At 43.8% G+C, this 21,732-nt stretch overlaps 1 protein-coding gene across 2 annotated transcripts in view; it reads right to left on the bottom strand.

The window, feature by feature from the left end:
- Positions 1-7,778: 7,778 nt before the first annotated feature.
- The window catches only part of shq1 (SHQ1, H/ACA ribonucleoprotein assembly factor), a 36,860-nt gene continuing 22,906 nt past the window's right edge, over positions 7,779-21,732 (bottom strand). For both annotated transcript variants that reach the window (XM_034869542.1, XM_034869543.1), the window contains exons 11-12: positions 17,779-17,899; positions 7,779-9,468 (exon numbers count right to left, since the gene is read on the bottom strand). In XM_034869542.1, coding sequence (XP_034725433.1) covers positions 8,841-9,468; positions 17,779-17,899 — 749 coding nt within the window. In that variant the 3' untranslated portion in view covers positions 7,779-8,840. The remainder of the gene's footprint in view (positions 9,469-17,778; positions 17,900-21,732) is intronic.

The following is a 21,732-nucleotide window of genomic DNA, read 5'->3' as shown; positions in this document are numbered from 1 at the left end:
ATTCACCGCCGCTTTTCAGCTCTTGAGAGAGGTTGGTGTGAATGCTGAGCACTTGTCGGGAGCTCCTTGACATGAACACAGCAGAAGAGAACTTTTCATAAGACTTTGATCTAGACTGGTTTTGCACCTACGTCTATTAAACACAGAGGAAAAACACACAAGATTTTCCCAATGCATTTTACCCTTTAGAGACATGATTTTCAAACTACTTTCATTTTCTTTTGCTATGCTGCCATATGGACATGCCAACAAATCATTTAGTGACAGAAACATCACACATGCACATGCTATATATCTTGTTCGTTTAATCCATTCAAAAAAATGAAAAGTAGAAATGTCAACACATGTTTTTTGTGGGAAGTTACGTGCTAAGCTAACCACCTGCCGGCTCTACCTTTAAATTTAGCCTACGGTAGGCTACACAGTTTAATAAATGAGTATGTTTTGAATGATAAGCATTTGTAGTTTACTTCAATTGACCACTTGATTCCACGTGACATATCTCACATTTCTGTACACCTGAAAAAGCGATTCATAACAGGACATGCAGTGTGTCCTGATGATGCCCACGAGCTGAATGGAGGTGTGTGAGCAATTGTGCGTGGTGTGTGGACACAAGTAAATCCACGAGTGATGCTAGTATCCCACAGATGTGTGAAGGCTGGAGTCTCCTGACTCAGCCGCAGAGATGAATGTTGTGTGGGTGGGCGCCTCATTGATTTTCGTGTTGGAGAGATTAGTGCATGTTAGGGTTACTGACTCAGGTCTGGGATATATTAAAGAGGAACATACACGTTTCGCCTGACTGCAAATCCCTCACTCCCATCACCCAACCTCTCTGTTCAAAGAGATCAGAGGATGGGCTGGAACAGGCTGCAAAACGAATGTACTACCAAAAATATGCATCAAATCTTTTGATCTAATAGTGAATGTTAATGGTATTGAAGTACAAAAATATGGGATAAAATTAATGCACGTTTCTAATTCAAGTCAAGCAAGTCATTTGAGGTAATTCTTGACATTATAGAACAGTGTAACAAAATACCCTTTTGGAGCTTTCATCTCATGACCTTCATTCAGCAACTGAAACCATCTTTTTAAATGTTTCTGTTGATCGGTGTTCACTGACAGTTAAAGCTATAGTGCATAGTTTATGTCTCTCACATGAGGAATTCTAAGTGATGACAACAAAACTGTTTTCATGACCATACAAGCCTTCCGTGATCGCACACAGCCCCCACCCCTCCCCCACGCAGTTGCTAGTAGCCAAGGAGGACACGGAGGATTAAAAAAAACACAATGGACTCTTCAGAAGAGGTAATTATCTTCACTCAAGTTTCTGCGCGGGAAAGTTGCCAGACTGCATGCTCTTCTGAACATAGCCATGTGGATAAATACAGAGAGAGTTGTGTGGAGCTGATAGTCTTAATTAGCTTTGTAGCATCTCAATTGGCAATGGCTTGAATGTAACGGACGTTCATAATATCTAAAAGTTAAACACTAAAGCTTTAATGTTGTCTGTTTAATTTACTCTGTTGCCCGGGATCTTTAGGGTTATGGTGCATTCCAGTTGAATTGGTTACAATTCGAAATATCTGTGTTCCCAGTCAGAAATGTCAACTGATATGTCCCCTAAAGTCGGATTTCCCACTCACAAAGTTGGGCAAACCTCGCCACTTCCAACATTATAATACTACACGGCTCCTCAACAGTACATCAACCTACATCAACAGTAGTCAAAGCTGTATGAATATACTGTTTTTGCACATCTGTCATATTCATGTCTCATGAAATCAGTTGTAGGCTGCACACAGTCTTGTCCATCTTCTGTCTCTGGAACTGTTGTCAAAGTACAAGATGCCGCATGTGTTACACTGGCTAACCCTGCATCCCAGTTTTCCACCCTGGAAAAAAACACTGGATTCAAAATCTATCTATCAATCTATCTATCTATTTCTCTACTTGTTACTACTTGTTCAACTCATGTGTGACTTGATTCCCTGTTCCAATCTCACACCTCGACTCAGCTGTTGCACGTCGGGATATGTTGTGAAATGGCAGACACCTTCTGACAGTCTCTCCTCAAGGGCCTCCGTTGTGTTGCAATTGGTTACACACAAATGTAGTTGTTTGGAGAGTGAAAAAAGAAAACAGACCTGGCCATGCTTGTCAAATTGTCACTTTTGTAAAATTACAAATCTTGGTTGGTGCATATCCCCGATTCGGATGGCGTAATAGCGTGGAGAGGGTGTTGCTATTCATATCAGCAGCCTTTCCCTTTATTTCTCCTTATTGTCAAACTCCAAAACAGCTATGCAAACCTATAGATACATCTTGTAGTACGCCTTCAGAGAGTTCAAAGTCTCCACTCAACACCCACATGGTCATGCCGTGATATCTGGACCTGCTCGAGGTCAGTTAAAGCAGCGACTCTGCCAGGGCTCAGAGGTCAACAGCCATTGTGTACAAGTAAACGGATCCACCAACCGACAGTTATCCAAGTGCAAGCTGGATATCTGATAGCTTGTTTCTCTTTTAAAGAGCAGAGTCACTCAGCTCACAGCCAGCATGCAGATAGTTTCATTCCACATTATCAGTTATTAACTGATCTGACACCGTTCCCACAGCTTGACACAGCATTAACAAACAACATGCATGTGCCATTGCTCTGATGTCAGAAAAATCCACTGAGCTGCCAGCAAGTCACGTTACGGCAGATCTTGATGGCAGAGCTGAGGTCTCACTTTCTGTAAACTTACTCACACTTTAATTCATTTCTGCTTTTTACACCTTGTTATCACGTTCGCTGGAACATTTCATTAGCCCCAAGTCAAGGCAACAGAAGTCTTTCCAAAAAAACTAGAAAGTCAGCGGGAGCAGGAAGTTCAGACAGCCGCCTTTTTAAAGACGTGCTGCTCTGACAGGGATTTTTCTCTCCTACTCGTATTCTACCTTCCTCTCTTCTCCCCCTAAGGCCCCCATGTTTTACTCTCTCAGTTGATGCCGTGTGTCAGCTGGGAGGCACGGCGCTGAACCATGCAGATGTAATCTACACCTCTCCGTGCCGGAGAACAGCGATTGAATCGCGGAGGGCAGTCGATCCGTGACATGTTGACAGGATCAGCATAGCGACACGTGTGGGTATCTGCTTTCATGTAACATGTCCCAGCGGGGGGGAGAATATGCTAGGAGGCCAACTGTTGTACCGTGTGTAGAGTTGAGAAGAAGAGGTGCTGGAAACGTTGCACGACAAGGTGGGACGTACAGTGCGTTTTGGCCGACACTTGTTAAAGAGATCTGCAAAGAGAAGCTGGGTGGAGATAAAAAAAAAAGAGAGGGCCACTACCAAGTGTGAATGCGAGGGGAGTGCATAAGACACAGAGCATGAAATAGAAAGGGCAGGTTTAATGAAAAGTGCTGTGGACTAACTGGGGGGGAGAGCCGGGGAGGTGGCGTAGATGAAACATGGGTGGAGGATCAGGGTGGAAAGCATGTGTGTTTGTCTGCTTTGGGCATGTCAACAGAAGCACCAGAACTAACACTGCTGAGAGAATTTGGAAAAAGGAGAGGAGTGTTTTTCTGCATTCACGCGCAAGCTGAAGCTTTTATCTGTGTCAAGATCCCATGTCGGTAATGTCAGGGGAGCTCGTCTCCGGTGCGCTCAGCGAGTTCAAGCATGAGAAACCTTTGTTCACCGTCTGGTTGCAACATACTAACATCCGTGAGGCATCATTAGTCTGAGGCTCAGCCTGCTCTACTTTGAGCCAAGAGGGGCAGAAACATGGCTTTACCACGAAGGCTAAAGGGCACCGTCCTGTGGACACAAGGCAGAGCAAACACTGGCACCGCATCGGAGGTTCGGCTCAGAGATTTCCCCTTTCTCTTCACACGAAGCTCTGATCTGTTTGCCTCTGAAAAAAAGAAAAGATCAAAAAGACGGCTCAATGATTGCTCAAACTACCACAACTTGAAATGAAGTGAAAACACTAACAGCTTGTCGACACCAACCAGGAAAGCATTACCCAGGCTATTTGGATTTTCATCCTGCGCCGCTTTGTTTCGGGAGTCATAAAAGCGCCGCTCAGTTCCACGAAGGCAGAGCAGGAACGAGGTGAATAGATACAGCAGACACAGCCAAAGAGGAAGAACGCCAGAAAGCAACAGTGTTGGTTTGTTGTTTCCGACTCCCGTAGCACTCGGAGGTTCCCTCCAGCACATTCTCTCACTGAAATATTAATCATGTCTGATGGCTGTTTTAGCTGTGAAAACAAACATAGGCCTACAGACCAGAGATTTCTTTGGAAAGCGCAGAGACGTAGCCTACACTGGAGCGTGGACTGGCTCAGATACGGAACAACTGTCGTGGGCAGAAGGAGAACGGGCAAGAGACAGCACAGTGTGGAGGCAGCCTCATTAGATCGCCTACGTGCTGCTGTTCACCACTCTGAAATGTTGACGATCTGTAGGCTACTGTTCCTCAGCTGTCACGTCCCCAGGAACAGCATTGTGATGAAGGCTACTAAGTGCAAGAGTATACAACTTCAAATATTCTTTCAGATAGCATCAGGTCAAAGTGTGAAGAAGCTTAATGCGTGGCTCCTCTTCCAGGTGACTCTCCTCGACCTTAACGCTTAACCAACATCGACCACAGCGACTCCAACACACTTAACAAGGTGGTACCAAGTTGAGAGGATTTCTCGCCACACACACAACACACACACACACACACACACACACACACACACACACACACACACACACACACACACACAGAGCTCTAGCACGGCAGAGGCAATTTGCAGCATTAAGCTGCCTGATAGCACATGTCCACCGAGAGTTAAGGAGTGATTTAACGGACATTGCTCACACCAATTAGAGTGAATCAGCCAGGCAACGCTACTGACGACAAGTGGATGCCGGCGCTGTCAACACGCAGACACACACACACACACACACACACACACACACACACACACACACACACACACACACACACACACACACTCTCACACACTGCAAAAAGGGGGTATTTCACTGTTTCTTTTGTGATTAAGAGCATGAAAATAGCCCATTTAGATAATCCCTCCATGTCAGCGTTGTCAGCCTAAGAGACACTGACACATCCCATGCACTCATTTCCTCATTACCATACGCCAGTCATTTCAAGAGGGCCGACTACAAAGCCCGAAGCGTGGGCTGAAGAGAACGGCCACCTGCTTCCCTTTCGCAAGCGCCGGGGTCGCTCCTTGTTGGCCAAGCCTGGAGCGACATGACACAGCACGCAGGCCACAAAAGGGAGAGCCGAGACGCACCAGGAGCCACGGCCGGGGAGAGAACGAGGGTGCACAAAAGGATTTTTTATTTGCACGCCCATTGGAGGGGTCAGGCCCTGGAGAGCGCCTGATTCATTTCTTCTTGAGGGCTATTAATCTTTTCAAGCACCAGAATCACTTTACCTCTCAGGAATGGGAGAGGAGATTGAGTTTTCTATTACAATCAACCGGAGGCATTGTGTCGCAGGGAGAGGGGGGGGTGGGGGTGGGCAGCGGCCACGCCGTCCTTGCTGATGCCTTTCCCATTCAAAACAAAAACAAGGGCGGGATTGCATTATCACATTAGTGAGATCATATTTTAATTACTATACACAGTGGGGCAAGCAAGGTCACAGTGTGTGCACAGCAAAAACGGTTCACTTAATCTTCACAGACATAAAAGCTGAATGATTTCGAATGAGTCCATGGAGTAGGTCAAATTCTTCTTCCCTACACATATAACAGATTGCATTTTGAGTTTTAAGCCTTTCAAATATTACTTGCTTTCGGCTATGTATTCCTGTGTGGAATGGGTACCCACGTTATCGGTTTCTTCTGACCGTTTTTGGTACGCGAGATGTGATCAAGATGCATTGTGGAAGTTTAAGTGGACCTTAGGATAAAGGCATTCTTTGCTTTTCCTTCTTGCTGAGAGTTAGATGGAAGTTCACTCTCATACCTGCCTATTGATTATGAAGTCAGTCATGGTTAGCTTAACTTAGCACAAAGAATAGAAATGGAGGGAGATTGCTAGCCTGACTGTCCAACAGTCAAAAAAGAAAGAAAAGAAAACTACCCCTACCTACCAGCACCACTTTATTGTTTGAGCCATACAAAAACTGAAGTGTAAAAATATCACATTGGACCCTATTTAATTATCCAAGCACACGGCGTGAAGCGCCTGGCGCAGGTGCGTTTAGGGCGTGTCCAAATCCATTTTTGTTAGTTTCACGCTGGAAAAAAAGGGTTGGTGCGCCAGGCGAATGGTTCCAAAGGGTTGTACTTAGTGTTTTCATTATTTCATAGGTGTGTTTTGGGGCGTAAACCAATCAGTTTCATCTCTCCTTCAGGTGCGTTAGTACCTTAACACATTGGTATTATGATGGCGGATTTGCACATATTATGCATATAATATTTGTCATATTTTTGCTTGTATTCTTTTGTGTGTGTGTGTGCGTGCTCTGTGCATAACCCTTGGTGCATTTTACTAATGCTCTATTAAAATTCAATGAAACGCGGCGTTACTTACTTTAGACCTGGTTTTTGTTGGTCAACGGCACGATCACTTTCTGCTGCTGCATGAGAGCAATACGCCAAGCATTCACCTGAACACACCTTCCTGTAAGAGCAACACGCCCATGGGCGCAAAGATGGGTGCAGGTGCATTTGCTATTTAAAAGACGTGGGCGCAGAATGGGAAATTACTAACTGCGTCGGTCTTAAGATAGCAAAGACACTTGCGTCGGGTCTTGCGGCGCGCTGCAAAAAAAAAAAAAAGCGTATGTAGGCCTACCAAAATGTTGAATTATTCCAAAAAGATCACTTGGTCAAACTACAATGTCCAAGGTAAAGACATTCTTAAACATTGTAAACAAAGATATTCTGATGGCGTCCAGAGAGGTACTGGCCTTGAACTGTCCCTTAGCATTTTACTTTAACATTCTCCAGGTACACAGTGTATGCAGGTAAGTATGTGCACAGATGTTTGTCTACGCATATGCATTAGTAAAAAGAAAATATATCAAGAGCCTTTCCTTATTAGACATGTGGGGTTGCTAATGGGCTAATTACCACAGTGGTCCACATGAGTCCTGAACACATTAGTCTAGTTTCTTAGACTCTAAAGGTCAAAGGGCCCTTTCACTACACGAGAAAGGGGCTGATTTATCAAATGGAAGTCAAAACAGAGCATAGAAATCCCATTTATTACTGCCTTGTATAATTTATCAACTGCATTCATTAAACCACGGCTTAGTCTCTTGAAAAATGTCTGTCGGCAAGGGGTGTTAATTGGAAAAAAAACATGTGAAGTATAGACCTTGGCCACAGATCCCACGATCAGGCTCCGAGACGTCTGCACTAATGTTGGAGTGTGGAGGCCACTTTAAAATGAAAAACGGCAAGAGAGCCCAGTGTCACTTAATCAATGTGAAACCCCAGCGGGGAGAGGCCACCATCGCCTGCGGGGGCTGCGCAGTCCCTGGGCTCATGTCCTCAGAAAGGAAGGGGTTTTAAATGGGCCGGCTCTCACGATGTAACTCATCTCAGTCACAGCAATGATGGCGCTCTCTCCCAAGGGGGTGTTGCCAGGAGGTTGTCTCTTCTTGGGAGGTGCTTAACACCGCCATCCATCTCGGTAACCCAATACTTCAGACACTGCCTACCTAAGGAGCCATCATCACCGGTGGCTCCTGAGCGACATTCATTGAGACAGGATGAAATTTGCTTTGAAAAAGCCTGAGGCTATCACTGTGGCTGCGCTTGATCCTACACAACCTCAGCCAGTTATGACCCATTAGGATTGCCAAACCAGAAAAAAAATCAGCTAATTTGGCACATTTCTGTCTCTTTTTCCCCCTTCAATTACAGTAATCAATGCAAGTCCACTCAGGGGACACCAATTGAAATGGATTTTATTGTAGAGTAGGTGGATATTGCTACTTCCAAAGTATGTGGACATCTCCACGCCTGAGCTGGCCAGTAAGTCTCTGCCTCTGTTCTTCTATCTCGCGGCTGCCTCTGGCCCCGGGGTGCTCTTATCTCTCAAACAAACGGCTCCCGTGCCGCAGCCTCGCTTGCAGCCCTCATCTATCAGCCTGACATGTGCTTCCTTGTTTGTTTTCTCTCGCCTGCCAGACGTGGCCGATGATATTGAGCTGTGTTGACGGCGCTCCTCCATTCATGCCAGATGAATCAATCACTCCTGCGTGCTCCGCAGCCCTGCTTAGTGCCGACAGAGTCTTTTCCACTTCAATCAATGCTTTAGGAAGAGGTTTTCCTTCCATTTATTAGGAAAAGAAAAGCTCCCTAAAAAGTAGCTCAGCCAGGCTGGGAAGTACACAACAATTAACAGTGACAAATGTTTGTCGGTTTTCTGGAAATACATTCCTGTTTTGTTTATTCAAGCCAAACATTGATTTATAGACTTTTTTCATATGAGTATGGGAACATACACGGGTAATAAAGAAGTTCTACACTGGTAGCAGAGTTCAGTGTACTGAATCTAGTTCGCTAACTGTGTTGACTTACTTTCCATAGTTAATAAAGGAGCAGAAATGATTCATATCAAATCAAACAGTATGATCATTAAACAACATCATCAATTTGAAGTAAGGATTTAAATGAGTCCTAACAAATATAGAAAGAGAATATAATTCTTTCTAGGTCCTTTAGGAGGGTTGAAGCACTAAAGATCATATAGAAATGAAGTCATTAAAAACCAAATAGTCAAACACATCGTACATCACTTACACAGTATCAACAGTTCAAAATGTATCGAGTGTCTTTCAGGTTCCACACCATTGTCTATCAGCAGATGAAGTCACTCTCCTCAAGATCTTCCTTTGTCTGGACGATGAGCAGAGGGTTTCTGCGGGGACTCAGTTCTAACAAAGTCCCACTGCTGCTCCTCCCAGATGTTGCTTCTGTTTTTGTTGCGCCGCTGTTTGTCTGTGAACACTTGGTCTCTGCTTTGTAGATACATTCTTGAGAGATTTTCAGCTCCTCCGCCACCCGTTCCCCCAGCTCCTGGATCAGCTGTCTGGAGCCTTCTGATGCTGAGGGAAGGGCGTCCACCTTCCTCTCCGCTGGAAAGAGTGTGGTTGTGGGCTCCTGGGGGATGGGACAGGGTTGGGGCTGTAGAGGGTTGTCCTTAGACATCTCTCCTCCTCCCCCGGCCTGGTTGGATTTGTTGCAGCCTTGCCCTTCAGCCTCAGATTCCTCGCTCTCATCGGACGAGTCGCTGGTACTGTCACTGGAAGCGCTGCTGCAGTCACTGTGGGATATCGGAGTGCAGTCGGAGGCTCCCTGCTCTCTCTCTTCTTCCTCCGCCACCATTGTCGCTGCCTGCTCTAGTTCCTCAAGTGCCAGCTCCAAGTCTTTTTTCTGCAGGGAGGCTTTTTGTAACGTCGCAGCCAAGGCTGACATCTTATTGGTCCTGTGAAGATAAAGAGTGGGAAAGAAAACCAAGTTAGGAAAGCAAAAAAATGCTTCACTTTCCTCAATAAACCAGGTGTATGACTACGTAAAGAGGGGGGGGGGGGGGGGGGGGAGAAAAAGAGACAACAAACCACGACTTCATCAGTGGTACCCGAAATGGAGACACAGCCACTGACTGATCGACTGGCTCTGTGGACTGAAGACATAGCCACAGGATAACCATCTACAAATCTAATACCCATTAAGCATACCCATTCTCCTCTGAATGCTAAGTAGACTGCAATTTGCAGAGGCGTGGGGGGGGGCTCAATGAAATATGGAAATATGGATGTTTAATAATGTAGGGAGATGAGCAGTACTGATACGCGGGGCTTGGGCTTTTCTCCACCCCCACCGCTGCTCTCCCTGCCAGAGGTGATAAGAGACTGAGAGGGATTACAGAGAGCGGCAGGCCGCCCCTCCTCCTCCTCCTCCTCCTCGGTCCACGCATGCAAACACACACACTTTCACCTCTGCATTCTGAGAGCCTTAGTCAACAGTGAGAGACTGCAAACAGTGCAAGAGGAGAGGGATGGCTATTGGTAACAAGCCGATGCATGCAGAGGAACCTTTCACACTAGACAAGATGCATGTTTAATATTTCAAAGAACGCATTCCTGCTCTTTATTTTTCTTTTTTCAACAGCAAGCAAACATCTGCTGAGAATCTGATGAATGTTAGAGAGAGGGATTTGAATGTGATTTTAATTTGAAGTTGTTTACCCAACAATCAGGCTGCAGAGGGAACTAACAGAATGAAGACAAGCCCATCTAAGGAATAAATCCTGCAGAATGGAAGTGGGTTAACCCCGAGTGGCCCGACAGATTGCAATTCTGAACAAAGTCTGACTGCAATACAGTGAGTAAAAGTCTGGACAGAGAAAAACTCCAAGCTGCAGCCCTAAAGCAGAATGTCTCCAAAGATTAAGATGAAGAGAATGCCCTCATAAAAGCAGTGCATTAAACAATGTCCCTGTCTCCTAGCCCTATAGTTATGTCACCACAGAAGACACAACAGACTCCTTGATGACAGAGAAGGTGTTTTACTGCTGATGAATATCCTCCTACAAGGCCCCGTTTGTGCAAAGCCATCAGATTGTTGGGAGGCCCAGTTCTACACATTATTCACACAGAGAATGCCGGCCATGCTGCCAAAAACTTAAGTGGTTGCTATTCGTCCCCCAGTGCGCTTAGGGCGTGTGTGCGGCCCCTATTGCCATGGTGATTACAAGCTGACCTCCGCGGTTCATGTCCATTCAGGGTGGGAAAACGTGTGTGTGTGTGTGTGTGTTGAGTCGGGGGGCGCTACCCTTCCGCTGCCATTCACATTGTCACACTCGGCTCCTGGTGCCCTCTCTGGCCCAATTAACCCACTGCTGAGCACCAGGATGGCTCCTCATTACCGTGCAGTCCTAATGAGCTCCCTTTTCTGGCGAGTTAAGTGTTCACAGAAACAGCGTGTAGCGGCTGTGTATTCATTTAAGACCTCGGGAGGGACTATGTAAACAGATCTTATAGTGCACATTCTCCTGCGTGCACGGAGAAAGGAATAAACCGGGGATGTGGGAACGGAGGAAGATGCCCTTTCTCACATGCACCTTAATCCAAAAAATGTTTTGGCAGTTTTCTCTATCACAAGGTGGCAGAATTTAAAAACAGTAGCCAAAGTCGACTTTCCTGCTAAGATGCTTGGGCAACTTTCCAGCTCTAAATGTAACAAAAAAAAAATCCAGTAAAACCCCCTGTGATTTCAGTTGTGGAGCTGGGAGTGAAACTAACATACACAACATTCTCAAGCTATAAAATCTGTAAATCCTGTCAAATAAAACCCACAAGACACAAAAGGAAAAAAAGACGTGAAGAGGAATTTGATTGCTTCTTGCATTCAAGGATAAACATGCTACTACCATATTGATCCGGCTAACAAGGACTGTTTGTGTAGCAAAAGCCTATCATAGCATATTCCTCTGTGCCATAGAGCTCCTATTAAAAAGACAGAAGTGAGCCACACTGTTGCTCTGGGCAACATGGTCCTTAATTACCAGCTTAATTGACCAGCTGTTGAAGGACTTTATTCAGCCTTTTTATTTATTTTTTATTTTTTTTACAATATATGATCTTTTTTTGTTTTTAAGATTTAGTACAAGGCTGAGTACCTCAGACAGGGTAGGGAGTTTCAATTTTATTTATAAGAGTATGTCTAGAGCACACTATGGTTTACAGAGACCCAACAATTCCCCCCCAAGAGCAAGTATTTTGTGCGATAGCAGCAAGAAAAAAAACTTCCTTTTAACAGGCAGAACCCTCAGGCAGAACCTCAAGCAATCATTACAATGAAAGATGCTGCCAAGATAACTTTAAAGAGTTGTAAACATCCTTTTTTTCCAGTATCACAAAACACAGCTGTTTTAGCATCTGAAGTCTTCATATTCTACAGAATTAAACAATAGAAAACGCTCCAGTCTTTGGAGAACTGAATCCAGCAATTCTGTGGTGTCCACGTGTGAAAGCCCCTAAAGATAGGCACAAGCTGAGCTAAGATCACCACGTCCTTCACAACTTTTTAAACAATGACAAATGGCTATTTCCCACAGTGACTACAGAATATCAAGAGAATAATAGAACCTTGACTAATGATGATGAGTATGCGCAGGCTGTATGGAGACGGTTTAGGTCCCAGGCTCTATAAAAGCCACGTGAGAGCTTCCTGTAGCGCGGATGGGGCAGAAGAGCCTCTTGCAGCACAGCCACTTCAAAGACTGCCCTGTGTTCCCTTTCCCCCGTGGGAAGTCATTATTGAGTTAGCATTGGGGAGGCGCGCTTGTTTTCCCTCCCCTCCCTGCTCTGTGGTTGGAGAAGCTCGGCTTGCGGTGAACACAAAGGCTCTGTCCGGGAGGGGGAGGGATAATGTTGTACACAATCCAGTCAATACTAGACCACTGTTGTGGCTCGCCTTCATTTAACTAAGGGGGGGGGGGGGGGGGGGGGGGGTTTCAAGGTTGGAAAACTTCTGGCAAGACAAAGACGCCTCCATCTGCAAGTCTTTGGATGAGATTGGAATGTGTGTGTGTGTGTGTGTGTGTGTGTGTGTGTGTGTGTGTGTGTGTGTGTGTGTGTGTGTGTAAGAGCCGAGCTAAATTACAATCTGACAGTTCTTTCATCGGGCACATGTTCATTGAAAGAGCAACTCATTCAGCGTGTCTGTACCCTTGAAAACATCTCAGATAAAGCTCGTCTTCAGATGTATAAATCTCTATAATATGTGCATCAGATTACCAAAATATGCATCATTCACTAGCTTTGGGGGATAAAAGCACTGGGAGATGTCATCTGTCACTGTGACTGGATGCTGGAGGGGTCGGAGGCATCGGATGCCACTTTGACTCCAGAAATGAGAAACACCGATGTATTTACTCAACTCGCCAATGTTTGACTTCATGTACAGTATATACTGTATTTCATATGCATATGAAAGACTGTACAAACACATACATCATAAATATCAGTTGACTGTCAGGTGTGAACTTTTTGAGGGAGCTTTTTGATTTTTTACAACCTGGGTCTTATTTTGTAGCTTCTGATGTCATTCCTATCAGTTATGATAACTGTTAACTGAAAAACTTCATGCCTGAGATCTGAAGGCACAGCAAGGATTTCATGAGAGACCTAAAATGTTGTACAGTAATCCCCCAGTTTTATACTATTTTATACTAAATGATTCAAATAGTTGCCAACTTGTCTGTAAATATTCACTAGAATTTGCAGACCTCCAGGTTCAATTTGGGCTTACTGAACTAACAGCAGATTTTTAGCAGCAGCTAGCAGCATGGCTCTTGGAATGGCAATTTCACATGGCCAGTCCACCATCATTTAGCATAAGATGCTTTCCTAATATTGGTGTGTTATAGCGAGAAGAAAGCGACGGTAAAAAAAATGTAAATAAAAAAAGTCCCCTGGCATGGATTTTACAGTGTTGTCTTTTAAACATTGCAGCTTGGCAAGCAAAAACGTTTGCTTACACTCCACTGTTGAGATTGCGGAACCAGTACTACAAACAATCTTAAGCTCATTTCTGTTTTTACTGCCTCTTCTTACCTTTTGATTTATGTATTCCCACAGAGACTAAAGTCCTAAAATTGTATTGACAGGTGTTAAAAAGAATCCATTCACTATAAATCGAATAACCAGAGTGGGCACTCCAAAAATGGATAGAGGAAATTATGCAAACACAGTGTGCAACTCTGTGTTTAAAATGAGATTGTGTACTCAAGACAAAAAGCTGGAGTGGCATCATGCTGGGAGGAAATCTGTACCACTTATCCCTGTTACCCTGGAGACATTTGCTGACTTTGTTCTCCCCAGTGGGGGTCTCCTTCAGCGCCGAGGCTAACATCTGATAGAGCAGCTCCATTATCTGTTTCAAAGCTTTCACGATGGGCGTTCAACAGTTGTGTGACGCTGCCTGGTGGTTCCTAGCAAACATCTGGTTGTCACATCAGCGGTGTGGGTGGGTGGGGGAGGGGGGCACACTTACACACCCACCCACACACACAGACACACACACACAAACACCCACCCACACACGTCCCCACCCACCCACATCCAATTCCCCATTGTTTTCTAAGCGGGTAACATCACACCACAGAAGTAGTAACGCCTAATTTCAATTCTCAGAGAAAAGCCCCTGACCGCACGTAAAATTAAAACACCTATTACGCTAAGTAGCCGAGGAAAACTGGATAATAAGTGCCTTGGGCTGTACATTCCCAAAGAAGTGTACTGAGGTGAATTGACCAGCACTGCTCAACGGGGGGGGGGGGCGGTATTAACATCACACCACGAGGCACAAGTGCAATTTCAGGGCATTTGACCGCAGGCCTTGTCTGACATGCTGACCCAGTTACCCTGAGGCATTCCCAGTTGTTGGAACTCTAGATGCCATTCCCTGCGGGAAAACTGCTGTCAGAGCTGTTGACTCTCCCCGGTGGCCATTGTCATGCACACAATACTGAGGATGAATTAGACAAGGGAGGAGGAGGAGTAGAAGGACAGTAGGCATCCTAAGGGTGGCCTCATCCTACAGAAATAATAGGATAGTAGGAAAAAGAACATCAACAACTTAATTTCAGTTTCCTTCATTGTTTCCATGCAGTGCTGCACACATTCCTTTCTTCATTGTCCTCACTTTCTTCATTGAAAACAAGACTCGTTTTTTGGGGGATTGCTCCCTTCACACCTTTCATTCACAACTATTTGAGTTGGGCCATTTCTTGTACATTTTCCAGTCTCTGGAGAAATGTGTGACAGCCCAAATCGCAACATCTTATAGACAAGTCACAGATTCACTCCACAGAAGAAGAAAAAAAAACACATACTGTACATAGTACAGTTTTTTTCCTTTTCCACAGATGACTTCATATGGAAAAATGACTCATCTCACTTCCCTCCTCTCAGAAAAACCCTGGAGCACATCACTTGGATGCTGCCACATTTGTGTTCTGCTAGAATCTAATTGAGCCAATTAATAAGTGTGTGTGGATGTTTTTTGGTGAACTAGCGCTGAAAAAGAAAGTTGTAGACCTTTTGATTTAACCGAGGTACTGTATCACAACACCAGGTTCATAAGTGGTGTCTGTGCTGGCTGCCGTGAATCTACCTTGGCCTCCCTCCAAGCTTTTTGATAAAGGGAAAGACAACAAAGGGAGAGAAAGTGAGGCAACTTGCTTTTTCTTTGCAGTCCAGCAGCTCTGCAGGGGCTTTGGCATCGAAGGACTTCCAAAAGCATACCCCAAAACTAATGGACTGGAGACTGCTGCTCCATTTGGACGAATGCTCTCTGTTGACAATAATTGGGACTGGATGAGTGTGTGAGGGTAAAATAAAAACAGTTTCCATGAAGGAAACGTTTGTTAAATTCTGGAATGGTGACCACTGTGTGGGGAAAAAATTAAATTAGTTAAAAATCACAAAGAAAATTTGAAGAGTAATTTGATTGGCTTTGAGGTTGCACTCTTGGATTCAATGTGCAGGGTTTTGCCCTGAGTAAGGCTAAGTTTACACACAAGCACAAAGGCTTCCCAATCCTTTTGAATGGAGGGAGTGCGTTTAAAGTGCGGCGGTGGGGGCGGCAGGTGGGCCTGCAGCGCCCTGTGGCAAAAAGTTGAGACATTTAAACTTTTGTCGGAACGCAACCCGTCGTCATGCTGAGGTGGCCAATAATTAAAGCAGCGATCGGACTTGGCGGCCCGTTTTGAGGCACTGTGAGAGTCCTGTACAGTAAACAGTAACATCGCTGCCACAAAACCTACAAAAACAACCCATGAGGGTTAAAGAAAACTTAAACACGCTTTTTCTCTCTCTGTGATATGAAGCTGTCTTCTCAGAAATGTTGAGATCGATAAACAACTGGACAGAAAACCATAATTGTCAAATATCAATTCTACTTATGCTACACTGGAGGATTAAGGAACACAATGAGCCACATGAAAATGGGCCATTTGGTGAAATTGCCACACTACCCTGCGGCGCATTGCCGGATTGCTTACTTTGGTCTGGGTACGCCCTAAAAGGGGAATGCCTGCCCTGAGGATTAAATCACAGTGAAGTCTTTACGAGGTTGTAAATTTGAGACTGATGTCTCGGCAGTCAGAGGAACTTTAGGAGTAGAAATGCATCTGGGACAGCGAGGAGATAAAATAAATCAAGCCCCCAGCCAACAAACACCCATTAATCGCCATGTCCATCATGCGCAGCTGATCGCATCCGCCTCGTTGGCTGCGCGGAGTGACAAGATACAGGGATTGCACCGGGGGTATAGATTACATCTCATTTTACCCGGCTCGGCTCCCAGAGGCTCACTTAGCGGAGGATGACAAATCCTACGCGGGGGACTATCTTGCACTGAAGATCGCGATGCCTACATGATCCGTCATGAACAAAAAAGGGCTGCCACAACAAACCGCATGTATGATAGCGGTGGTTGGTTCTGCTGAAACCGCCATCATTCCAAAACTCGAGAGAACAGGCCTAGCTCTCCTGGGATGCTTGCATTTTGACAGCAGGCTCCTTTTAATACCATACTCTAAACATGGGAACATAGTTTCAGAAACCACAAGTGAAGATTGCACTAGAAAATTGTTTACCGAGTGTGAGCCATAAGACCCGCACTGAAACTGAATCGGCTGCCCTTCCAAGTGGATGTAGGTAGAAGTGGTTTTACCCATTCAATTGTCTTTTTCAATCAGTGTATATGAGAGGAGGGAAATGAAACAATTCAATCACAGGTTGCTGTTGCGAGAGCTCTGGCTAATCCATTTAATGATCGATGCAGGGAGTAGAAGGAGTAGGAAGGTTAGGTCAAGCTGACATTTAGTTCCAATGTAAAGCAGAGGAGCAGAGAGGAGGAGAGGCAGTGCCCCAGTGTCTCTCAGCTATGAAGAGAGTGATTACGTTTTTCAGTTGAGTTGACAGAGCTTCAGAAGCTCCGTGTGCTTACACTGTACGATAGAAAAAGTACAAGTGTACATATCTTCTCAAAATGACATCTTTCTCACGCATTAAAATTCGAGCATACGTAGCATTTTTAGGAGCAGAATTTAAGATTTCTGTTGGAATAGTGTCAAAAAAATGAGAACGTGAGGAAGGAGGGGAGGGGGCACTAAATCCCTGTAGACCTTTTATCGTGTCTGCATCTGGGCGCCAAGCCTACAACATCAGGCGCACATTTTTCAACTGGGCTTTTTCCAGACGAGCACACCACTTGGCTGAACCCTGGCCAAGAGTAAAACAGAGCTCATTACTCAGTAATGTGCTCGCAGGCTCACATTTTGAAATGTCTTAGTAATTGTAAAATATGTACTTGGAGGAGGGGAGAGCAATCAAACCTATACCATTCGGAGCAAAAGTGCAGCTTTTGCGTGTTTGGCTCGCGACGCTGGTAGAAAGGTTACACCTATATGAGAAGACACACACGCACACATGCACACACGCATGCACGCACGCTGAATGTGTGAATGTGCTGAGTGCGGCTGACTCTTTTAAGACTCACTGATGGTACTGTTGACGCATGATAAGAGAGACAAGGGAGATAGCATCTCTTGCTGGCTTGGTCATTCAATTGGCCCTGCTGTGACAAATGACTTGCCTAATCCTCTCCTCTGAAGCACTGATGCATCATGGCGGCTGAGTGGCACTTCCCTCGGCTCTGAAGGTAATTCTCTGAAGATGAAAGAGGTGTGTGTGCAAGGCTTTGTGTGTGTTGGCGTACTTACTTGACCCTCTGGATCCAGATGCAGTAGTCTGTGATGTACAGATCGTTCAGTATGTAGGCCGGGTTGTTCTCCCGGAACACTTTGTGAATATCCAGCAGGCATTTGAGGACACAGGCTTTTCCTGGGCAGAGGAACACACCGTGGCAGGCAAATGGAAAAACAGTGTTATTCATGCACAGTATTAAGAGTGACAATACACTCCAGCAGCTGGCAGACAGAGCATGCATCTAAAGGCTTGCAGTCATTGTTCCATACATAAAAGCCAAGGTACAGGATCAGAGGAAAATCCCAGCGAGCTGCAGAATAATTTGATCCATACGGTTTTTAAGAAGACTTCCTGGTTAAGAAGTAGTTTGTCTGAGACAAAAGAGCCAATGAAGACAACTCTATTTTCGGCATTCAATCTGTCAATTTAATGGTGGCTCTGCTCAGACTTTCTGTCAAAAAATGGGTTTGCCTTGATCTGTGGAAAAAAATTGCACTGAATGTTTTTTTGACGATTTTCCACTCCACAGCCATTTAAGCCTGCCTGTTTTTCTTGTGACAAACCTGAAGGCCTGATTTGAATTTTCGTTTACAGAAATCAATAATTTAATGCAGCAAGGTAATGAACTTGAGTGTTTTCTCAACTGTGCATGATATTAAGTTCAACACATGTAGGTCACTTAAGTATAAAGCTTGAAAAAGGTCTCTATTTTTGTCTAACGCTCAAAAATTATTATTTTATTTAAATCCTATTTGGTCTTATATGAATAGTATCAAGGTCATATTTAATGTCATGGCTTTCTAGCCCCAAGGGGGTCTAGCAAACAAGAGCATATAACATATTTACAATCTTATCGTTACAATTATGTAGTATGATTTTGCCCCCCGCTCTGACTTACAGCTTAAGCCTTTGAACTATTTGATTGTATTTAATTTTGCCACTTATCAAAACCTGCTTAGAATTGGTATGTAGTAGGAAATATGGGCACAACTACTGTGTCAATGCCTGCTATTTAACGCCAGATAGTTGTGATACTACTGTGCTTACGCTCAAACAAAAGCGTTAAATAAAATAACGGTTTCCCCCCTTTTAAGCGTCCAGTATACTCGCCGTTTTTGACCGGTTGCGCGCTGTGTGACGTCATGGGATTGCCGTAACTATTTATACTTGCAAAACAAGATAATGGCGTCTTCTCCTGACCAGAGGTGGTGCAACTGAGGAAAGGCTACAGATTTAGCCATTTCTACAGACTAGAAGAAGAAAAAGTTAGAGAAGAAGAGAAGCACTTTAAATACCTCAGAATGTCTACTCAACGATTCGGTGACCTACTTCGTTGGATCAAGCCTTTCATTCACCAGAAAAGAACTCATGTTAACCTAGTACGTTTACAAGAGAATAGTGCAGTCACTCAGAGTCCTGGCATCGGGTTTCCATCTAACTCGTTCATGCTTCTTTGTTGTATGCTGCTGAATTTTGACGTCACATTGTCAGGTTGGGAACGGCGACTGTAAAGGGGCTTGTTATGTCAACGTCTTCTGATTAAAGCTATAGTGCGTAGTTTCTGTCTCCCCCATGAGGAATTCTATGTAATGACAACCATTCTTTCGGTGCATCCACATGAGACAAGCCTTCCGTGATGCGCACCACCCCCACCATAGTTTTAATTAGCCAAAGAATGCACAGGGGATTAAAAAACATGGACTCTTCAGAAGAGGTAATTATCTTCACTCGAGTTTCTGCGCGGGCAAGTCACCGTACCACAGTCTTCTGAACATAGCCATACTGAGAAAAACAGAGTTGTGTGGAGCTGATAGTCTTAATTAGCTTTGTAGCAACTCATTTGGCATTGGCTTAAATGTAACGGACGTTCATTATTATAAAAAGATTACGCACTAAAGTTTAAAAAAGATATAATTGTGGGTTTTATGAAATCTTTTTTATGCTTGAAGCATCACAAACACAATTTAATTTACCTCCATGAGACTGGGTCGGAGGCTTTAGAAATTAAGATGACTATCTCTGAACCTTGGCACATGAAACCACATCGTTAGATACCCCATACAGTATGTGCTCTTTGGGGTAGTGGGTGGACTGATGCCTTAACTTAAATATACAGTACAGGTACAGCTAATAGTTTTGTTATCAACGACCAGAAGCACACAAGACTACATTGTATTTTAATGCATACAGTATATGTATCTTGTGTTAAGATATTGAGTAAGGCTATCAATGTCCATGCTGATAATTAAAAAAATATCTTTAAAAATTAAATCTTATTAAATTAGAACTACATCAATCATGTTTTCTTCTGGCTATTCATATGCTTTTGAGGGGGTCTGAGTAGAGCTGGGCAATGTATCAATAGCATATCGATATATCATGATATTAGACTAGATAGCGTCTTAGAATGGCATAAGTGCTGCCTTTTCCTGGTTTTAAAAGTTGCATTGAAGTAAAGTTATGTAATTTTATGAACTTACCGGTCTGTTGTAACTGTTCTATTATTTGCATTTACCCACTTAGTTATTATATTCACATTACTGATGATTATTTATCAAAAATCTCATTGTGCAAATATTTTGTAAAAGCACCAATAGTCAACATTATAAAATCGTTGCAATACCAATTTTGAGATATTTGGTCAAATATATTGTGACATTTGATTTTCTCCATATCGCCCAGCCCTACTTCAGAGTCACTCTAGGGACTGAAAAGAGATGCTACTGCAGTCACACTGAGCAGTAGCAGTGTGACTGCTACTGCTCAGTCACACTTATCTATCAAACCCACCATGTGTAGAACAAGAGGTACCTCTAAGAGGTTTGCTATGCTGTCCCATCAGAAACATAAAAAATGTCATGGCAATGCAGAAGTACAGGAAATATAAATTATTATTTGATAACAGTTTTGACACCAACTCAAGTAAAATCTGGGTTTTATTCCATTTCAACTATGTCCTAGGTTAATATGGATTTTGTGTGTACAGGACTCCTTGTGGCATCTTTCAGCACGTGTGTAATTGATTACAGAAGCCTAATCATGATATGATAAATCATCTGCCAGCCAAAGTATGTAAACTATCAAACATGTTTATCTCTGAAATGGGGGAAGCTTTTTGTTACTATGCATGATTAAGGGTCATCACATGCAATTGGATTCTAGAAATATGTTCAGAGAACATTCATTATAATCATTATATATGTTTATTTTATATTCAGTTCAGCTAGCATGCTGCAGCTTTCAATGCCACAAATGCACCACACAGAATCTACATTTGTTATTCTGACAAATGACATACAACAAGTCAAACGGCCACAGCACTTCTCCCTTCCAATCGGGCGTATAAATAGACTTGATGTGGCCGGCAATCCACTGAGGGCAAGTGAAAAAGCTCCTCTCCACCTCTGCAGAGCTGCTTGGCATTGTCCAGAGACATTCCAGCGCAATCCAAATAAACAGCGCACTTGGAGTGAGGCAAACCTTAAACAAACATTTGTTTCTCATTTAAGCATGGGATCTCATGCAGGAAACTCTGCACTCAAATCCAGGATTTGGATCACGCAAGGCAGAAAACACACCGGCTTCTAAGATTTGACTTCTTTTTCACAGGGACAATTCATGACACAAGATACAAGGGCATGATACAAGGGCTGCACAATATGAGGAAAATATCAAATTGCGATTACTATGACTGATATTGTGATTCGATCAACAATATTGGAGGAGATGATCATTTTTATTTCAATGTTCTCATTTTCATTGAAAAATATTAAAATCTAAAAAGAGTGAAAATGATTTATAGTGTGATTTGTGTGTGTGATCTGTACTAAACAAAGATTTTTTTCTTTACTATGAGGGATACAATTTGTAGGCTGGGACGTCTCTGCAGCACCCCAGTACTTCATTCAGAATGGTTTGACATATATTATGTATTTAACAAAATTGGGTCCTCACTTGCGATATTGCAC

The sequence above is a fragment of the Etheostoma cragini genome, chromosome 4, assembly GCF_013103735.1.
Source record: "Etheostoma cragini isolate CJK2018 chromosome 4, CSU_Ecrag_1.0, whole genome shotgun sequence".
NCBI lineage: Eukaryota > Metazoa > Chordata > Actinopteri > Perciformes > Percidae > Etheostoma > Etheostoma cragini.
This window is presented reverse-complemented; position numbering and strand designations above follow the sequence as displayed.